This window comes from Falco peregrinus, chromosome 7 (assembly GCF_023634155.1).
Source record: "Falco peregrinus isolate bFalPer1 chromosome 7, bFalPer1.pri, whole genome shotgun sequence".
Classification (NCBI taxonomy): domain Eukaryota; kingdom Metazoa; phylum Chordata; class Aves; order Falconiformes; family Falconidae; genus Falco; species Falco peregrinus.
Window position 1 is genome coordinate 70,715,390 of NC_073727.1, and position 23,376 is coordinate 70,738,765.

The 23,376-nt window shown below is 36.4% G+C and overlaps 1 protein-coding gene across 1 annotated transcript in view; it reads right to left on the bottom strand.

Annotated features, from left to right (window-relative positions):
* CSMD1 (CUB and Sushi multiple domains 1) overlaps nucleotides 1–23,376 on the bottom strand; it is a 1,203,943-nt gene that overhangs the window by 316,092 nt on the left and 864,475 nt on the right. Inside the window, exons 13-14 of the mRNA XM_013299736.3 lie at nucleotides 7,941–8,123; nucleotides 5,858–6,184 (exon numbers count right to left, since the gene is read on the bottom strand). Of these exons, the coding sequence (XP_013155190.2) occupies nucleotides 5,858–6,184; nucleotides 7,941–8,123 (510 nt within the window). The remainder of the gene's footprint in view (nucleotides 1–5,857; nucleotides 6,185–7,940; nucleotides 8,124–23,376) is intronic.

Here is a 23,376-nt window from a genome sequence, read left to right on the forward strand (position 1 = left end):
GGAGGAATACAGAGAACTTGCCCAAGCAGCCAGGGATCAGGTTAGGAAAGCTAAAGCGCTGATTTCATTAAATCAGGCCAGGTACACTAAGGGCAACAACAAAAGATTCTATAGGTACTTTGATGCTAAAAGGAAGACTAGGGAAATTGTGGGCCGTCTCCAGAAGGAAACAGGAGAGCTGGTTACCTGGGACATGGAGAAAGCTGAGGTACCCAATGACACTTTTGCCTTGGTCTTGCATGGACAAGTGCTCCAGCCACACTGCCTAAGTCGCAGAAGGCAAAGGCAGGCACTGGGAGAATGCAGAACTAACGACTGTAAGAGATCAGTTCAAGACTATGTAAAGAACCCAAAGGTGCACAGCTCCACAGGACCTGATGAGGTGCACCCACAGGTTCTAAGGGAACTGGCGGATGAAGTGGCTAAGCTGCTATCCATCATATTTGAGCAGCCATGGCAGTCTGGTGAAGTTCCCATGGGCTGGAAAAGGGAAACATAACCCCTATTTTTTTAAAGGGAAATAAAGAATACCCATGGGAACTACAGGCCAGTCAGGCTTTCCTCAGTGCCAGCCAGATCATGGAGCAGACTCTCCTGGAAACTATGCTAAGGCACATGGAAAATAAGGAGGTGATTGACTGGTGACAGCCAGCATGGCTTCACTAAGGACAAGTCCTGCCTCACAAATCTGGTGGCCTTCTACAATGGGGTCACAGCACTGGTGGATGAGGGAATAGCAATTGACGTCACCTACCTGAACTTGTGCAAAGTTATTGACACTTCCTACACGACATCATTGTTTGTGAACTGGAAAGACATGGATTGGACAAATGGACCACTTGGTGGATAATGAATTGGATAGATAGTTGCACTCAAGGAATTACAGTCAATGGCTCAGTGTCCAAGTGGAAGCAGTGACAAGTGGTGTTCCTCTGGGGTTGGTATTGGGACTGGCACTGTTCAACATCTTTGCTGGCAACATGGACACAGGGTTTGAATGCACTGTCAGCAAGTTTTATGAGAATATCAAGTGGCGTGGTGCTATAAACACGCTGGAGGGAAGGGATCCCATCCAGAGGGATCTTGACAGGCTTGAGACGTGGGCCCGTGTGAACCTCATGAAGTTCAACAAGGCCAAGTGCAAGTGCCTGCACGTGGATCAGGGCAGTCCTGAGCAAAAATACAGGCTGGGCAGGGAATAGATTGAGAGCAGCCCTGAGGAGAAGGACTTGAGGGTGTCGATGGATGGTAAGCTCAATATGGCCTGTCAATGTGTACTTGCAGCCCAGAAAGCCAACCAAATCCCACGCTGTATCAAAAGAAGTGTTACCAGCATGCTGAGGGAGGTGATTTTCCCCCTCTGCTTTTCTGTCGTGAGACTCCACCTGGAGTACTGTGTTTAGCTATGGGGCCCTCAACACAAGTAGGACGTGGACCTGTTGGAGTGAATCCAGAGGAGGGCCACAAAGATGATTGGGGTCTGGAGCACCTCTCCTAGGAAAACAGCGTGAGGCAGTTGGGGTATTTCAGCCTGGAGAAGAGAAGTCTCTGGGGCAGGGGTCCTCAAACTTTTTAAACAGGGTGCCGGCGCGTGGATGAAGTGGCAGGCAGTCATCTGCGGCTGCTTGGTTTCCCCCCAACCCCCGGCGGGGGGTGGTGGGGGTGGGGGGGTTCTGTAAATACCGGGGGCCGGATTGAGGACCCTGGGGGGCCGTATCCAGCCCATGGGCTGTAGTTTGAGGAACCCTGCTCTGGGAAGACCTTATAGCAGCCTCCCAGTACTTAAAAGGGTCCTACAAGAAAGCTGGAGAGGGACTTTTTAGAAGGTCATGGAGTAATAGGACAAGGGAGAGTGGTTTTAAGCTGAAAAAGGGTAGATTTAGATATCAGAAAGAAATTCTTTACTGCTAGAATGGTGAGACACTGGCACAGGTTGCCCACAGAAGATGTGGATGCCTCGTCCCTGGAAGTGTTCAAGGCCAGGCTGGATGGGACTTTGAGGAACCTGGTCTAGTGGAAGGTGCCCTGCCCAAGGCAGGGGGCTGGAACCAGAGGATCTTTAAGATCACTTCCAACCCAAATCATTCTATAGTTCTAATATGATATGATAGTATATAATACATGATACAATATAATTAAAAGCATAGAAAACTCCTCAGCAGAAAGTTGGCTTTAAATCCAGTGACTTTCCCACAGATGCAACATAGTTCAAATGGAAGGAAGGGTTTTAGTTACGTGTGGCTAAAATACAGTAGAATACCTTGGTTAAATTTCCCACTAGACAAAATCTAGATGTTTGCCTCCAACATAATCAGAAGTATGGTTTTTACATTGTAGGTAATCTGTCAGAAATAAAGGCTACTGCTAAAGAACTCTGGCCACTGCTTAGGCCAGACAGCGCAACATTCTAGTGGAACACTCGGAGCAGTCTGCCTCTAACTAGTGATGTGGCAACACAGGGTGCAACCCAAACCTTCATGTGCACCTGTGACCTCATGGGGGTGTTCTCACCAGCATGCGGATGGATCAGTGGATCAGTGAGTTGCAGACAGCAGCACTGTCGGTCTATGTAAAGCCAGGGGACCTCTGTGCCCTTCATGAGGTGTGTGCAAGTCAGGGAACTCATTTCAAGTAAAAGGGGTGAGTGCTTTGCAAGTCAGGGAACTCATTTCAAGTAAAAGGGGTGAGTGCTTGTAACTCATACATCCTGTGAGGGGAAGGTGTGTATGTAAATCTTAGCAGAGCAGGATGAAGATGTATTAGAGTGGGAAGGTATTTACAAATTGATAAGTGTTAACAGTCACAAGTGATGTTCCCCAGGGCTCTAGTATCATATCGGGGCCAGTTCTGTTTAATATCTTTATTGATGATCAGAACGAGGGGATTGAGCACACCCTCAGTAAGTTTGCATATGACACCAAACTGGGGAGGAGTGTTGATCTGCTTGAGGGTAGGAAGGCTCTGCAGAGGGAGCTGGACAGGCTGGATCAAAGGAATGAGTCCAATGATATGAGGTTCAACAAGAAGTGCCAGGTCCTGCATTTGGGTCACAACAATCACACGCAACACTACAGGCTTGGGGAAGAGTGGCTGGAAAGCTGCCTAGCAGAAAAGGGTCTAGGGGTGCTGGTTAACAGGTGGCTGAGCATGAGCCAGTAGTGTGCCCAGGTGGCCAAAAAGGCCAACAGCACCCTGGCTTGTATCCAAAATAATGTGGCCAGCAGGACTAGGGAAGTGATCGTCCCCCTGCACTCAGCACTGGTGAGGCTGCACCTTGAATACTGTGTTCAGTTTTGGGCCTCTCGCCACAAGACAGACACTGAGATGCTGGAGCATGTCTGGAGAAGGGCAACGAAGCTGGTGAAGGGTCTAGAGAACAACTCCTATGAGGAGCAGCTGAGGGTCCTGAGGTTGTTTAGCCTGGAGAAAATGAGGCTCAGAGGAGACCTTATTTCTCTCTACAGCTACCTGAAAGGATGTTGTAGTGAGGTGGGTGTCAATCTCTTTTCCCATGTAACAAGTGAGAGGACAAGAGGAAATTGCCTCTTAATTGTGCCAGGGGAGGTTTAGATTGGATGTTAGGAAAAAATCTTTCACCATAAGGGCTGTCAAGTATTATAACAGGCTGCAGAGGGAAGTAGTTGGGTCACCATCCATGGAAGTATTTAAAATATATGTAGTACTTAGGGACACAGATTAGTGGTGAACTTGGCAGTGCTAGGTTAATGGTTGGACTCCATTATCTTAAATGTCTTTTCCAACCTAAACAATTCTATGATTCTATGATACTAAGACAAACCAGGCAGCACAAGGAAGCACCAATTATGGTCACAGCACCAAGCCTGTGAGTGTTCAAGGAGTGTCTGGATGATCTTTTAGTCATATGGTTCAGTTTTAGGTAGTTCTGGAGCAAGAAGTTGGACTTTGTGATCCTTATGGGTCTCTTCTAACTCATATTCTATGATTCTAAGATGTTGTAAGAGTCTTACATTGTGGTTTATCTGTTGAATTGCTGATATTTATCCTGACTCTACAGTTCACTGATTGTCTGCTATATTTCATTAATAAATCAATAAACTGTTTTGATCCTGATTTGATTTAAACCATGAGTAGAGCACTTTCCCTGCAACACACAGGAGGTCCAGAAATACTAGCACGTTGGCTGAACTTAAACTAAGCATTTCCTACAAACATTAAGAATTCATAAAGGAGGGGGAACTCCCATTTGTCATCTTGGTTTCCCACTGTGGATGCATATGTGATCTTAGATAATTCTAGCATATAAGGTGTGCATCAAGCTCAGCAGTAACACTACTGTAAAAAAAGAAGTGTGGTGGAAAGCTCTTTTGCATAACACCTAGGTGATCAGGACTCTTAGGGAGGTTATCCACGAGTATTACATCCCTGACTGCATACTTCTCCATCTTCAAACAGAAATAGTAAAGACTGTAATTATGGTCTGTCTTTGACAGAATAGCATACGGGAAAAAGGATCTCAATCTCAGACACAAGCAGACCTAGAATTCAGGCCTCATATTTTCTGGTCAATCTTTTAATCTCTACAGTCTCAGTTAAGGTGAGGATCTCCCTTTTTTCTTTATGCCATTTTCAAAAGGTTTATAATTAGCCCTTTTCTCTGAAAGGAAAGGAACAATTTAGGCATCTAAGACTTAAAAAGGGTTGTAATCCATGAATTCCAGTTTTATGTGGGGGCATCTTCCTAAGTAATGCAAGGAAACACCTTGACCCTGCACACACACTGTTAATTGATTATCTTTACTGACCTAAGATAGTAACAGTGCAACATGTGACACACAACTTTATTGTCAATTAACTTCTTCTATAACCTTTAGAAGATAATTTCTGTAACTAAAAAGATAATGTCCACATAAGTAATGTCTTTGAATGATGAATAAAACTTCTTGGAGAGTTAGCAGTCTATGGCAAATGTAATGTTTTCTACATGACAATGATGTTCCTAGAGTTTTCAACTGGGAGTACAGTTGCATAATATCCTTTCATATACCATATATTTTTTTAGCCTAGTTTCCCAAATGAAAAAAACTTGTGCTTTCAGTAGCTCTCTATATGCATGTGACTGCTAGGTCCACATTTAAAAGCTTTTGAACTTGTTGACCAGTTACAACTAAATTTTGTACATTTCAGAAGTGTATTCTCAAAGATATTATGTTCTTAATATTCTTAAAGAAACTGTAGCTGGAAAGAAGAGTGAATTCTTAAAATTAGTGCAGTCCTATAGGAAAGACTTCTGCATGAGATCAGCTATGTTCTTAGACACTAGAAAAAGCATGAGGGGTACTATTATGTGTATTGCAAAGAAGAGATCTATATTCTTAGGGGTGTGTATTCTTAGATACCACACCATGTAACTGGAAGGTAAAATGCAAAAGCAAAGCAGGTTCCAAGAGCTATTTATTTGCAATGGTATTCTAGTTGCTTTTTATATGTCTATGCTTTTGAGATTAACATCTCCATATCTTAACACCTTTGTAAACTTATTTCTGCTGGTTCCATTGAGAAGTATATTAAAACAGTTGCACTGGATGCTTTGATCTGAATTATCTGGACTTTATTTATGTGCTCTGCTCTTATGCAGTTTCAACCAAAAAGGGTTATATAATCAAGGGAATTCCTCAGCACTATAACAGTTAAAATAAATAAATTATAAAGATTCAGATATGCTAATGATTAACCAGAAGACAGCTGAAAGAAGGGCAATTATACAAGCATTACAATTTACTTCTTTTATAAATAAAAACTTGCTCTTATTTTCATTATTACGAAGAAAGATAGCTTGATTTTAAGACCAGGCATAAAATAAAGCAGAGGTTCTTACTTGTGTAAGTGATATTAAATCCTCTTCCAGTGGTAGAGTGATCCGACTGAAATTCAAGCCTTACTATATGCCCACTGCTAGCCAACTGAGAAGGGACCTCGTTGCCAGAAAAAGTGCCAAGAGGTGGTAAATCTGAAATCCCATCATCTTTCACTGTAAGGTAGTCAAATTGTGGCTCTACATCAAAGTCGTTGAAAATCAGATGGATTCTGCTTCCTGGCTCTGAGATAATTAACCAAACACAGTTCATATTGTTCCCATACTCCTCAGGGTAATTTGGAGAAAGAATAATTCCAGATGGTGTGGTGAAGTTGAAGAAACATGAGACTAAAAAAAACAACAATAGATTCTCAAAATACTATCAACAAACATTACAAAAGCTTGTATTCATATTTTTTATTTTTGTGGAAAAGGATGCTTTTGAAGCCTGGATGTCAAAACTACCACACATGTAAGTTGGAAATGTGTATGACTGTCAGAACAGACTATAACATGTCAGCCTTGCATGTTTTTATTTCCCCAAGTGAGGTTAAGTGACTGCACCAAGGCCTGCAAGAAATTATTAGAGGCATGTAGAAAATGCCAAAGAAATCAAAAATAATGCCTGATGTGTCTTAATCTGGGAAAATTGGCAGGTTTGTTTGCAAATGAAAATACAATCTCCAAATTTAAATGTGATTTTCTTCTAAAAGGAGTATGTGTCAAAATGTATTTAGCAATCCGAAACATCAAGCACAAGTGCTGGTTTTGTCTGTAGCACACAAAGTTCATGCTGATGCAAATAATAGTAGAAATTTAGTTATGCTTCAATCACGAACTCCTAAGATTATACAGTACAAACTTACTTTACCTCTAGTTTCCCCTGGACAACACAGGGCAATTAAACAAAAATAACTCATAGCTCTCCTTCTTTGTCACTCCTTTGGGCCAATTTTCATCATGACAATTCCTAACTGATTTCAGAGTCATGAGGTACATTCATAAAGAGGAAAGCTCACTGCATATTAATTAACACAAAGGATAACCTTTACTGAGCTCTTCAGATGTGTCAAATGGAATTCAATGTTTGTAAACAGATGTTGTATGTTTAGGTTACATTATCTTTCATAGGGCATATGCAGATCAAACAGTAGAGCACAGTAAAATATTCCACACTATTGCCAACAGAAACTAACATATCAACCCCATGCAATACAGCACCACGAAGAAACACAACTTCTGTCTTCAGAGAGAATTGCAGCCACACTGTCTCCATGCTCAGGCCTTAGATGCTTGAACACACTTCAGCATTGCATGGGCATATAGAGACTTCTTACAGTCCAGAGCAAGCTTACTGAGCTTGGTTAAGTCCTGTATCGACACAGCTGAAAAGTACATATGTGTCCAAGCAGAATTGGACACCTCACTAAGGTTGTTTTGAAAATCCACTACTGAATTACAAGACTCTGTATAGGAGAAGGTAATGTGGTTTGGAGAACAAAAATGCCAAATGTACCTCTGCAGTAGAAAGATCTACTCTATTTGCCATAGAAGAAGAAAGAAAAGTAAGAAAAAACCCACCTATTTAAATCTCTCTACAAGCTTACCTTCAAACACATTTTACCTTTTAAAACAAAATTTACACTAAAGATCTTACCTACCCTTTTTCCATGTTGGATATAGTTATATTCCTTATATTCATTTTCATGCTTTATCAGGATATCAGAACCACACCCCACACCCCCAGTCTTTTCTTACATGGATCTGCAGACTGCTTTGCACTGGCAGAATCAATGTGTATGTGCCACAGAGTCCTTTTGAACACTTATATGCTATTAGGAATTGCTCATTTAGAGTCTAATTCAACACATATTTACATTAAGAGTGTGAAATGATTCAATTAAACATAAAATGAGGGGAAAGAACATTCTAAAGCAGTTCTACATGATGTTCCCCGTAAATGAGCTATGACTGAGCCAACTAAAAAACCATGTGACTGAAAAAGGTCTTTTGAAATATTTTCCTGCTGGCTAGTCACAAGTGCTAAGAAAAGCAGGAGGCTAACTAAAGTCAGATAAATAATATAGAAAACAAGTATTCTTACAAACACAGCTGGGTTTGTTGCCAGACCACTGGTTGTTTTGTTGACATGTGATTGCTCTCTCTCCCACCAGTTCAAAAGCTGCTTGACATTCAAAAGTAAGTGTGTCTCCATGCAGAAAACTGCTGCCAGTCCTTTTTCCATATGACGGAATTCCAGGGTCGCCACAACCTCCTTTCTCAATTTCTGAATATCAAAAAATTCAAACACAATATTAAGGAAAATATATTTGTGAGCAATTTATATGTCAGTATCAGAAGTGCTTTCAAAATATTTGGCATTATGCCTTAAATTAATATTTACAGCTGAAAGTGAACTAGGGGTAAATGCTGTAAAACTGCCTCTAAGATGACTTAGGATCTAAAGTCTTTTCACAGGCTAATAGCTTCCATACCTTTATGGCTGAAGATAACACAATACTCGTGTTTAACTGCATGGCTGCACTGACTTAGAGCATATTTGAAGGTAAAATTATAAAGCCAGAGTCTTGATTCTAACCGTGGACATGTGTAGATCCTATTTTTGGTAATGAAGTACTAGTAATAAAGAATCTATCTTAACTCTCATATCTGCAATTCCATTTATAAAGCTATTATCAATATGATTAAAAGTATATAGTTTACTGATAGTGTCAATGCCCTTCGTAAGCACTAAAATATAATATAAACAACACTGAGGAACTGTTTCTTAATATCATACTTCGAATTAGAGCCACACTTTTCCCAGCTGCATTCAGTGTCGTGGAAAAGAGATTAACGTTTTGGATTATACTTCCTAGATATTCTCTAGGACATCTGATATTTCAGTTATTTATTTTGTAGATATTGAATGTACATATAGAAGATAAGAATATAAAAAACTTAAGTCTTATGACAGTTATGAATAACAACATTAGGAAAGAAAATGTAAATATTAATTGCCTGTGATATAAATGCTGAATCATCTTACAAGTTACTATACACATGCCTGTCCATCAAATATGAAGGCTTCATTTCTTTGCCATTAAATTTAAAGGAGTTATTTTTGTCAATTTCCATTTGAGCAGAAAAGTAACAATAAAGCACTTCTGATTCCATAAACTGTGTTTTTACATCTGTAGGAAAATGTCTTAAATCTGATTCAAATTAAATTAGTGATAAAATTCTGATTATTTAAATGTTTCTAGTTCAATTCAAGGTATGAAGTCTGAAACATTAATTCACTGAATGGTATAAATATTAATATAATTTAATACCATTGAAAATGTCAGCTGTCAAATATTGTTTAATCTACTAATGTTACATGCTGGCAGAAGTGTATATTCTGAAATACTATCTCCAACAGAAGTTTTAAGATGCAGGATGGCATTATTATGATGTGTGAAGTCAAACCACTATGTTTACACTCTTAAAGAAGTTGCGAACAGATTACTGACAAGCATTTTCACAAAGGTATGCCACATTTCACAAAGGAACAGGTTATTCATCAGGATAAAAAGAGGTATACATTTTTTTCTTGGTAATCTTAAAATCAAACTTTGAATAGAAAATTAGAAGCAACTATTCCATCTATGAATTCAAAGCAGTTCCAGAGTAAGTTGTTTTATTTAAGTAATTTGTCTTACCAGAACGCTAGAATGTATCAGATAAATGAAAACATCTTCAAAGAAGTCCAGTACACAAATATAATTAAATACCACTAAAGCAATATCATAAATAATATTGAAAAATAAAGATTAAATATTATATATGTTTACAAATGCTTTAATGCAGTTTCATCAGCCTGCTCCTACTGAGACATTGATTCCTACTGCCTCAGTGGAGCAGTGGAAACCTGTGTGTTTCCAGCAATCCACAGCTCCATATCCTAGATGAAAATGTGGAGAGCTACAGAAAATCAGAAACCACATTTTAATTGCATTTTAAGTTTGTCTCCTCCACTGACAGCAGAGCTATCCTAATCCAGCATGTGAGAATTATCATAAGCACTCTTTTCCAAAACCCTGTTGTATCTTGGAGATCAGGGCAATACCGTCTCAGGAAGGAATATCAGGATGCAAATCACAAGGTTTTGCAAAGACATTGCTGAAGATGTATCCCTTAAAAGAAAACAACATATGTTTCTTTCCATGGTCAACAGAGGAAGTATCAAGATATCTTTAATTAACAAATTTACTGAAGTAGAAGACAGAGCAGGATGCTTTTTTAACTCTCAAGAGATACACCAAACCCTAGGAGAGGGGTACGGATCAGTGAACCAAAACTTTTAATAGAAATTACTGAGAACGAGACTTCTGGCAGGTTGAATATTCCTTTTTTTGTAGTAAATGAGTACAGTATGTCTTTAGTCAGAACTGAGCTTCTATTGTTGAAGGCATGACTGCAGGATAAACTCTGAGACTAAGCAAATACTTTGTGCTTCTTAATATATGCTCCTCATACAAATATGCCCACTTTTACTTGGAGATATTATTTTGGATTTTTAAATATCTTATTTGGAAGCACAAACAAGTTTAAAATCTAAAACTAATTTCAGGTCAAACATTTTTTAAAATACTTTTAGTCTTTGGAAAAATAAAGGTGTATTAAAATTTTTCTCAAAAATATTTTAATGATGAACTTTAGGTTCTTTCTTAAAATACATTAAAGGGAGTTTTTAAATGAAATTATCTTAGATTGGAAAGCCAAATAACTCATAAAAATGTCAAAATGAAATGTATTACCTTTATTTCCATTTCAATTTTCAGTGTGTATGCTTTTGTTCAACATAAAAACAATTCAACAAATGTCACAAATTTATAAAACACTTCTGAGGATGCCTTATTTGCATTTTGACAATAAAAAGCTTGAACAATTCCATCTAGTTCTAGAGATCTACATCTTCACAACCCTTGAAGTGAAGACTATCTATCCTTAGCAGAAAATACACTCTAGTAAAAAAAAAAAAGTTATTCAGATTGACAGAAAGCACTCATTTTTAATGGACAACATTCACTTTGATCCTAAAGTTTCATATAAATTTCCTAGTATGAAGATTCAATATAACATGCATATCATATCACTCTTACTCACATTACAGGTGTAACTATCAATACCAGAATTTTAGATCAATTAATATTCTACCAATTAATTTTACAGAGAGACAAAAGTCACCATAACAAAAGAACACCCAATTTAGATGCTTTAACAACTTTCCATGCACTTTTTCAGTTCAACATCTGTCTTTGCGTTTGTATTGCAAGTAATTAATGCATGCAGTAGAATATTTCCTTCCAAAATATTTGAAAAATACCAAAACCTCAAACAGCTGCATCTTAACTGACTGAATTTCTAACAGATAGACTCATTGCAGGTCTGTAGTGGTTAAGATGACAAAACTTCCCTTCCCCATAAAAAGACAAAAACTTTTAGTAGTAATCTGTTATAATACCCAAATTTTAAAATGCTTATTAAGGTGTTGAAAAAGATATAAAACTATGTAAATATTCTGCCAGCACCAGAACCCAATATTAAATATTCACTTCCTTAATTTTCAGCAAACCATGAGGGAGAGACAGAACAAAGCAGACTGTCAGATGCAAGACTGTCTGTACATTTCTTTTTAGTAGAGAGCTAGATTTCTGTCACATAGTAATGACAGACCAAAACATAGGGAAGACAGAGAAGGTCAAATTCAGGGTTCTGTATTTATATGTAAAGAATACTATTTGTTTATAACTAGATCTACAGTAGTACAGGTATGTAATAATTCCCAATATTTTTCTGTCCTCTGGGATGTAACATAGCTTTTTATTTCATTTTCTCTTCTGGTACCTGTCTTACTTCCACTGATTTGATCAGAAAACTAATTTTTTAAATGTCTAAATGCAGTTGAGGTGCATTGTGCCTCTTTTTTCAACACACACAGCAATTACTCTCCTTCATAATTTGCAAAGAGGCTTTTCTACAAAGAGAACATTCTTCTGGCCAAGTTAGTTGAGCTCTTAGAGAAATCCTATGGGACAGAAAAGGTTCTTAAAATAAAAACCATGAAAATAAAAGCTATGCTAACACATTTCAAGTGTGGCAAAAAAACCCTTGTTCCTTTAGGATTATTCTGTGTACCCAGTCAATGTGGGACTTCCTTTTAGCTGAGTCCTTAGAGCTGTGTGCACTTCATGAAGTTTGCAAATAAGCTCTCAAACTCAAATTTGAACATCAGCTTCCTCTGGTTACTGAAATATTAACATTGATCTTATTCAATTGTTTATGGCTTTCACATACTGTCTTTCAGTAGCATGGGGAAAGAGACTTTTCATCTTGTTTGTAAAACAGGAATACTCAGTTTCAGGGAATATTCTCTCTTTAATGTTGGAAAAATGACAAGATTTGATTTCTGATGAGAAGATCATATGCATCTGAATTTAATCAGAGAAGTTTCTGTTGCTGTGTTTTCTTTCACAGAAAGAAATATGGCGATTCTAAAGTATATTAAGTATCTAAATAAGTATTATGACTACTATTTGAAAGGTGTCATATATTATAAAATAATTTAAAGATTAAAACAATTGGGAGTATTGAATTTATTAGGCATGGTAGTAAATGGTAGTAATGTACTCCCCCCCCACTAGATTACAAATACACAGTCAAATTTAAAACCTTAATGCCACTATGTCTTAATGCCACTTAATGCCAATATTCTAGCTTAGATAATTAGTGAATTATCATAAAATCACTAAATCTGAGCTAGATACAACTTTTACTAGTAGAGTATTAATAACACCCTCACATTTTAATAACTCATATTTATAAATGCAATTTAAATTAGTGTTTTAAACATGTTACATAAAAATCCATGTTTCAAAGAAGAGATACATAAATAAACTTCAGGATTTGAAAGTCTATGAGAAAGCTGAAATCAATAACTCTAAAACCTAAAATCATGACTTTGACAACATTTCATAATTATCGCCTTAGCTACAGTCAAGATAAGTTAAGGGAAACTAAGAACTGACACATGTATACATTTACAATAAAAAAAGAAGAGAGAGTTTGTTAGCTTATTTCCATGTTACATAGGACCTTTTCTGTTTAACATCTAAACTCTTTAAAGACAGGCCACTCATGTTATAAATACAAGAAAAAAATATTATTAATTTTATTTCTTCTTATTCCTTATACCCACCTGCGTTACAGTCATAATACCAGACACGGTGGAATCTGATTTAAAAACACAAGTGGAGACACTCTTATAGAAAGAGAAGGGATAAAGAGATATGCTCAGGATTGCAGAAGGTGACATAAATAAAAGAATTATATTATATATATGTTTCCTGCAAAGGAACATGGGAACAATTAGGGAAAGTGAAAATGATAAATCAAAACTAAGAGAAAAAAATGTATCAGATGATAGCACATAATTGGACTGTAGAAGTGACTATTAAGGCTAACATGAGATTGGGCTAAATCTATAAACAGGGTGGCCTTACATGATGGTTTTATAGATGATCACAATTTTGTCATTATTCCAGTAAATCTCTTCAAAGAAATTTTACAGTACAATTTATTATCAGTCTCCAACTATAAAAAGAGAAGGCCTCCTTCACAGATCATATGGTTCCTAGCACCATTTTAAGAGATTCTCACAATTTCTCTGAAATGTTTTGTCCTTGCTGCTATCGAAAAAGCTACAGGTCGTATCCAGTAGATTAATTTTTGTTGCTTCTACGTTATTGTATTCTATTTCAGTATTAAAAACCAAACATGACCTTAGAATCAGACAGATGGAAAAGTAACATGACATTTTTTTATAGGAAATCCGTTTAAGCTAACAGTTCACTATCATAGTATATTAATATCTTGTTGGTAATAATATATCATACCACATCATATCATATCGTAATGTATCGTATCGTAACATATCATATCATAACATACCTTACAATATAAAAATCCTTGAAAGTAATAAAACAATCTGAGAAGAAAACCGATTGAACTTCTTTGACAAACATTTTAATATTTACCATGTACTTCAGTATTCCATTACAGAATGCAGAAAAACAAAATGTCATTGGTTTGCCATCAATTTTACATGCCCGGGGGTAGATGTAGACCAAATCTGAACAGGCATGAGGAAGAAGCTCTCTGTTACTTGGAGAAAAGTTTATGATACCAACTAAACAACTGATTAAACTGCAGATGAAATTCATTATTTATAATTGTAGAAAATTAAATATGGAAAAAAACATATACTGAGCTTGCAAGCACAATAATTGGTTCTGACTTGATGGTTACCACTCAGGAACAAGAATTCTTGCACCCTAAAGATAATCCTATGATACTGTAAGCTACTGAAAATGTTAGTAACTGCTAGGAAAGGAGCACTGAACAAAACAGAAAATAGTATTCTGACATCACACAAAAACCTATTTTATGTACACTAAATATTGTATGCAGTTCTGTTCCTCCATATAAAAAAGGATACATCAGAATGAGAGAAGGAAAACAAAAGATCAAAGTTACTGTTTCTGAGGAACTGAGAACCAATTACATAGACTGGAAATCTCTTTTTTCAGCAGGTGAAATATATGTGTTCTAAAAGTGATTGCACAAATACATGGAAGAAAAGAGGAAATACAATGCACAAATACATTAGAGACAAAGAGGAAGCACTTGAGCCACACATCACTGGGAACAGGGAAAATTCTCTGAGATTATCTCTGTCTTGATTTATCACCGAATACTTAACCATTTTCTTTCCTTACACAATCATTATTGTTTAGTATCAACATTTTATGGTCTTTCAGTTTCACTGTATACTTTTATTCTGATGCTTTGTGATAAGGAAAGTCCTATTGTTCAAATTGCGGAGTTCATGTTTCTTTACTAACAGAAAGAGTAAAGCCTGTCTATACATCAGGCTGAGCAGTGCCCTGGACAAAGGTTAGCCCAAAGATACCCTGTGGAATGCAAGTTGGCATGCTATGGTAGAAAATAGGAAGTACAGTCGAAAACAAGCACAGCTGCCTCAGAAATGATCAGAATAACATAAGGATGAATCCTGTGAAAAGGTGAACGATGAAATGAAGCAAGAGACAATATAAGAGCTTGTAGAAAGTCATTAAATGTAAGAGAAAGAAAAAGAGCTATTCAGGAAAGGAGAATGAAGAACACCTTCACTTTTTCAGAAAAAAATAAATGAATTCACAGCTATGTAACAAAAGTTTAAATAAAATTAATTAAAGGGCTGGATAGGAGGAGGGCAGGTTAAGGACTATTTAGAAAATGCAGACATATTCAAGGGAACAGGGCCTAATTAAATTCACATTAAAGATCCTAAACTGAAGCAGTCTATGAACTATTAGCAATTATCTTCAAGAACTTATGGAGGACAAGGGAGGCCCCAGCTGACAGGACAAGGTCACATGTAATGACTGTCTCAAAAACTGGAGAAAAAAGGACCCAAGGAATTACACAATTTCATGTGTATATAATCTGTCCCCTCAAACTGCGAAAGTGATATGCTTTATCCTCCTTTACAATAGAACGTCCTTGAACATCTTTACCTAAAATAATCTTAAATCCTGGCAAGGAAGACATGGTAGTTGCCTAGACGAGAATCAATGTGCTACTGATAATTTAAAAGTACAAATCAACTTGTCTAATTATAGGACTGTAAAGCCAGCACTGATCCTAAGCAAAGTAGTGCAACAGCCAACACAGGAGTCTATTTTGAAAGGGTTAAAAGATGAAAATATAATTAACATTAGTTAACATGGTTTTATGGAAAATTGGTCATATCATACAAACAATATGATTTTTAGATCATAAACTTGATTGACACAATATATTTGGACTTCTTTCAACCACTTAATTTAGCAAAAAATGGCATCCAAATTAAAAATCAGCATCAGAAAATCAATTTAGCACATATTAAATTGATTAAAATTAGAGAATGGTAGTATCTCAAAGCATAAATGTGAATAAAAATTATCATTAGGTAATAGAACTGCTTCAACTAGATTAGTATATGTATCTTTTAGACCAATCATAACATTATATAATGTTATACAAATGATATTACAAAAAAACAGTGGCATAGTATTTTCAAGATGCTGTAGCCCTGTGGCATATATTGTAGGTGTACATGTCTTCTTGTGCCTCTATACCCACATAAGATCTGCTTTTTCTCATACTCTTCAAAGGAAAAAGCAAGCACCAAAATTTCAAGCCTATGCCAGCTGAGAATTTTGTAAAATAAAATTAATGTTTGATGGCACGACCTTATTTTCCCTGAATATCCACTTCTGTACCTTACAGTGGGTGTTCATCTTTAAAGACCAAGAAGGATGAGCCCATTTTCACCAAACATAACGGAAGATTAAAAGGGATGTCATGCATGGGATTTGTGGGAGCTTCAAGACTGGAATGCTACTAATGCAAGTTATAGAAACAGTAAGTGCTCAAATGAAAAATGTCAGCTTTGGAATCCATCCATGGATATGGATAAAGAGGGAGAATGATGCCTTAGTAGTATCTGAAATAGGAAAAGTGATTACACTGCAACTGAACGTACTAATATTACTACAGCGTGGACTTAGGAATAACTTAATTTTACTTTACTTCGTAAAGAAGTAAGGAGGAAATGCTGCTCTAAAAACATTCTTCTGAAGGGAAGAAAAGAAAAAAAAGAAAGCATATTTACACGCTACACTCATATTCTATGTCTGCAGGACAAATCCTGCCCTCCAGGGTTGGACGCAGTCCAGGAACTTTTAGTGTTTTGGGGGAATGCACAATTTACCCCAAGATTTCTAAGTTTCTCTCTTTGATTAATTTCAAAACTTTATTGCATGCGACCCCTTCTGTCTGCAAAGAGGTTCCTGTTCTTACCTACATTCTTATCTATTCTTATCTATAGCTTGTATGATTACAGTTTTTTTGCTGTGCCTTCTTCCTTCTTGGCTCCTGTTCTCTCGGCCACCTGAGAGTCCTGGACTGTGCTTAAACAAGACATGCTTTCCTTCTCTTTCCAAAGATGTCAACCTGATCAAGGCTTTAGCAACCAGGACAAGGCAAACAAAACTTTTTCTCCCTAATACAGCACGCTTTCTGAGGAACATCTTAACATAACTACTCTAAAGAAAAATAAAAGCCTCACAGCTTAGAATTCACTCTGTAAGATATTCCATATAACCATACCGAAACAGTGTATACCTACACATGCATGTAAATATTTTGCTGGGACAGTATGCATGCAAGAAAATAAATAAATATTTAAAATTAATGCATTCTTTTCAGTGAGAGTAATTAAACAACTGAAATTTCACAAAAGCATGTTAGAATCCTCATGGGTATTAGCCATCTCTTTGACTTTACATGGATAGATTGGACTTCTCAGTTGCAAAATTCTATTCAACATCCTGTTTTTCCACTTTCACATCCAGAAGAAAATGGAAGAAGGATAGGTTGGGTTATGCTGGGGATTTAATGTTTTTTTCCACCACCAAAACCACTCCCTCTTAATATTGCTTGTCTGCGGAGGTTAACTGCAGAAACCTAAAACCCCCAGCAAATTGCTTTAAGAAAGTCCTGTGCTTGTTAAAATTACATATAATCAAGCTTAACTATGACTTTCATGGTGTCACTGGGGTACAAGTAAAATACTTTAACTATTCATCGCAAAGATATTTGCCTAAAACCACAAATAAGTGACTTTAAAATGTTTGACAACATATTAATAACATTATGCCTGCGTTTTCTTCTAATTATTGGAATCATATAATAATATAATTATTCCCTTTATGTTTCCATGCACATTGGAAAATACTATGATCTTACATGGTATGTGTCCACAACAAAAGAACTGTTATGCCTTACCTTTTCTATTCTGTCATCTAGACCATCTAGAACATCAATTTTGTAGTTTCCAAATTATTATATTAATTAATGAAACTCAAGAATTTAATTCTAAATGATACAGTGAACTAGAAACTGAAGAATTTAAAGACTAGGTCTCAAAGAACACTTATTCTGAAAGTTACCTTCAGGTCATAAAACTGCCATGCAAGACAGGTCTTGAGTTCTTAAGAAAGTTGTGTGATTCCTATATAAGTTTACACTTTAATGCAAGACATACATATATATATATATAAATTGTAGCCTGACATTTATTAACTTCCAGATTGGAAAGAAAAGGTCTGGATATGTGCTGGAGTCATGAGCACCATGCTTTCCTGGTTACACTTCATCCTGAATACAGATGATATGTGTTGCTCTGAATAACACCACTTTGTGTAGCTTTAATTAGAGAGATTATTACAATAAATTATTTTTTTTAATGAAGATAATCTTTCTTTGGCTTCTAACATAAAGTTTCTAGTCCTGTGCATTGTGACAGGAAAAGATTGCAAAAATGGTTTTAACACATTGCAGCATCCTGAAATCTTGGACTTATATTTGAAGAGAAGCTGAAAAAGACTATAGCAAGTTGAGTGGGTTTTTTTCTTCAAATAGTGCAAGTAATGGGGAAAACACAGTAAATGTCCATTTATGTTGGTCCTATCATGGTACACGTTCTGGTGAAAGCATACCAATATACATTCCACGCGTCTATACTAAGAGAAGCAAACAGACCAGGAATAGTAATCTTATTTTAGATAACTGTAGTCTTGGCAGATGAGACGAGAATCTCAACAAATACAATGTGTCCACTTTTCTTGAGCACATTGTAAGAATGAATGGAAAGTTTTTAAAACATTTAAAACATCCAGTTCTTGCTAAAATCCTTTAAAATTCCCGCTTTTCTCTACATACTACTGTTAGCAAAATAGCTCAAGAGGACTCTATAGCAGTGGTTCCAAGCAGTGTATTAGATTTTGAATCAAGCAACTTTAATGATAATATTTGGAATCATGAGTCAAAGTTCAGTTGCAAACTGAATCAGCTTGAAAAATACTACTTACTGAAAATCTTTTGCTACAGCACACTAATACAAAACAATAGAAGCATCAACAGATACGTTTGGTTTTTTTTTTTTATCATGTTCTATATAAAGTTGACTGTACAAAAACATTTTTTGCTATTTCATGCAGAGGCCATATAGACGTTAGAAAATAAAAATTGGCAACATATGTAGGATCTTGGAACCATCAAAGACAGACTGAAATGTGGTGAGTACAGTAGATGATACGAAAAATCCAAAGGGTTTATATCTTAAAAATATTTTTTTTAATAAAAAAAAAAAAAAAAAAAAGTGTTTGAACTCAGTTCTGTGAGAACACTTTGCAAGTGTACACATGCTAATACCACTCCCTGGCATCTAAACAAATGCAAATATAGTCACTATCTGAGAAAATGATAACTAACTCTTATTCTTTCGAAAGACAGGAAAAACACATCAACAGGCAGAGACATAGACTGGCACCAGTTTACATCTGTATTTACAAGGAATCATGTACTTCCTTTATTTTATATATTACAACTGATACTGCTAGACTATCTGCAAAATATTAATTTTCTTTATAGTGTGTTCTAACTATAATGATTTTGTTTTGAAGTAAATAGTACACTGTTTTCTAAAAGTTCTTTAAGCACTAAGTAATTCCTTGGACATTGACATGAAAAATAAAGATCCTTTGAAAACATTATACTAATACCAAGCCTACAAGTGAATCATAAAGGGACTGTTCTTTTACAATTTTCCACAAAGGGTAAATAATTTCCTATTCAAGAAAGGATTGGCCATGGCTACGCTGGCCTGGAAAGGTCAGAGGAGAGGGGAAGGTACAAGGGAGTGGAAGATTGGTATATAATTAAACCTAAGATCATTAAAAATACTATTTTTTTAAAAAAATTGCAATATCATATTACAGACCAAACTGTAAGCAATGAAGGTCATTTGTACTGCTCTCTGAAAGTCATTCCTTTCTGAAAATATACTGTCATTTACTGCATTAATATGATGCTTTTCACCTACAGTCAGCATATACTATATGGCTTCATCTGCACAAATCCCCCCTTTAATGTAGTTCATTACTCTTTGCACTTAGAAATCTTCATTGTACAATGTTTTATGAGCTATGTTCAGAAAACATCTAAACTGCTCATTTTAGAAGATACGTTTTCTAGTAAATGTCATTAATTCTTCATGATTAAAATTAAATTGACTAGTACTATACACTGAGAAGTGTTTACATGCAAAAGAGACCATGCAAGCACACACAACATTAAATTTGATATTATTATAACTTTTTGTTAACCTTATTCAGCGATTCACACATTTAATAAAGAGTCTGAATGGATCTTATTTTTATATACTACCATATATACAACAAACAATAAAAAACCCAACCAACTTAATAATTGTTCTTGACAATGTTTTGGAATACTAACTATTGTTTCTCTCAAGTTTCATAGTAATTCAAAGATAAATCGTTATTACATCTTGAATAATAATAACCCACTTCAAATTGCCAATAAATAAAGAAAGCAATGTAAAAACCTTGTCCTGGAGAATATTGTCCTGGTTTTGGCTGAGATAGAGTTAATTTTCTTCCCAGTAGCTGGTACAGTGCTGCGATTTGCATTTAGTATGAGAATAATGTTGATAACACACTGATTTTTACTTGTTGAAAAGCGGTGCTTACACTAAGTCAAAGACTCTTCAGTTTCCCATGCTCTGCCAGTGGGCAGGTGCACAAGAAGCCAGGAGGGAGCACAGCCAGGACAGTTGACTCAAACTAGCTAAAGGGATATTCCATACCATAGTTATTATAGTATATACCATGTTATTATCTCAACCCATGGGTTTTACCTTCTTTCTGATTCTCCTCCCCATCCCACCACCAGTTGGGGTGAAAGAGAGCAGCTGAGTGGTACTTTACTTAGTTGCCAGCTGGGGTTAAACCACAACAGATATGCTGACTTTGTAACAGGTGGAGGTGTTCGCATGTCAAATCAATTTCAGTCAGAGTGTGAAATTAATGTCTGTTTATGAGCTGTATGGATAAATCACACAGCTGGTGAAAGGACTTAGGAAGAATAAAGTACTGAAGAACTTTGAAGCAACTCTAGTGAAATAAATCAATTCTTTACAGAGGACCTTACTAATATAAGTATATGTGTCTGAAAGAAAATCTTCAGCTGTTGTTAATATTTCCCATAGATCTTGCTTCAGTTACAACTACTAATATGAATTGTGTTTTTATTAAAGAGTATTTGGGATCCAAGTTTAATTGTTCATTTGAAATTAGGTGACATTAGGAATTATTTCCATTTGGCACATGGTAATCAACAGTGACATTTAAGAAATTCAATAAATGCTATGATGAAGGCAAAAATGACACAGAAACTGTTTAAAGACCCAAACATGACTACGTCTTTTATCTTTTCATGGTGAAACTATTAAAAAAAAAAAAAAAAAGCCTATCGATACCCTCACAAAGATCCTAGAGATGATAAGAAGAATCTAGTTTAACTTAGAAAGATGGAAAAATGCATATGAACAAGAAAAATCCAGTTTTTTTTTAAATCTCTGTAACAGATAAAATTAATCTACCATTAAAAGATATCGTGAAGTGGTTTGTATTAAATTTCAGTACAGCATTCATAAGACTCCAGTTTTACAAAATAGGCTTACACACTGAACTGGGAATTAGCAGTGGTGGAGGAGGTCTACAGTGACCTGGACAATAACCAGGCCTCCAAGGATCTGGATGACATCCAGTGCAGGCAAAGATTTGAACAGAGCATGCTGATATCCTACACCAGCACCCTGGTGATAAAGGTCTGGGTAGACACTGAGGCACCCAGCTGTGGATAGACTGGCCTGCCAGCTCTGGCAGTTCAAAGAGAATCTCTATTCCCTCCCCACCATATGGGCTGGCATCTCAGCTATGGAAAGACTGTCCCACCAGGTCTGGTCACTTGAAGGAAATGTGGAGAATCTCTCTCCCTCCTTGCCTGTACTGGCTTAACCCGCAACACACACATCAATATCAATAAATAGGAAAAGAAAGGCATCTCCTGATAAAGTCACACAGATTCATAATTTCAAAACCTTAGAAAACTAAACATCAAGTATTAATTAATCTGGATGTTGATATAATACCACACGTAATTGTGACAATGTGACATCACTGAATAAACAATATCTAAAAACATATTTAAAAATACCAAAATGAACATGAAGGCTTTAAAAAAAGACAGCACAGATCTGTTCTTGGAAATGCGTGAGAGAGAGCTGGTGCACAGTTCTCTTACTTTTCACTGTGTCCTTGCTATGAGTCTTTTCCTCCAAGGTTCTTAGGCCAGTCACTCTGCCGCTAAAGTCCTACCACTAAATAAAGCAGGGACAAGGGTGAGTCTGAGCACTGGATCTCCACCCACCCATGCTGCACCAGCTTTAGCATGCTTCTGGGTGATGCCTACCAGCACCCTCTGAGGCACTGTGTGGTCACAGTACATACTCTCAGTTTCTGGCTATGAAAACAGGAAATACGGCCTGCAATGCAGCACGCACATCACTGGCACACTGAAATAACACCCTCTTGCCCTACCTCAAGACACATACATAGAAATGCACACATACAGTTTGTCTGTGGGTAAACAAGGCCCCTCTTAGGACAATGTTATGTACATGTATCCTCAGGGCAAGAGCACAGCCCCTGGCCACATTTTATTTAGCAACACAAATGTGGTCCAAGGTAGTTTCTGGGTTGCAGCAAACTTTATATTGTCTCTTCTGGGTCTTTATGGGAAAGAAAATAAATTGTCAGTTCCCTTTCCCTGTAAGAAATCCCCAAGCCCTACTGTGCTGTAAGGCTCCTTCCCGCTCTCTCTGAGCTGGTCCTAAACTGTATTACAGAAGTTTGGCATAGGAAGGGATGTTTAGTGAAGGTGTTTTCTTTGCATTCTTACAAATGACTTGTTTGGGTTTTTTTTTTGGTTGGGGTTTTTTTTGGGTTTTTTTTAAGCAGGAATAGTGTTTACTAACATAAAGCAAATAATTTACAAACAAGATATCATCATAGTTGCCTAGATTATTTCTCAGAAAATTATGACAGTTGGAGCCAATTTTTAAAGTTTTCTTTTCCTCTTCGATTTTTTGTCAGATGGCCACCCTACAGCTCACCTTTCTTCTTTATCTGATTTTGCCATGTGTGCCTGTATTGTATCATCTTATAGCACAGAATCGATTTCTAATGATAAAAATATTCATGTTCAGTTTGTTAGCTGTGAAATTGGAAATATGATTGTGCTATGGATTAGTCAAAAGATTTACTACATTAAATGATATATAGCCTATTTTTGTCATCAAAAATATAAGAAAAAGAACCATAAATCCAATATCTTATGTTATAAATAGGTAAAGGAACTACTTACATTAGAGAGATAAAACTAAGTAAATATCAAAATATGAATTATAATTAATGCCAGAATATATTTGTATTCAAATACACACATGAATGTTACTAATTATC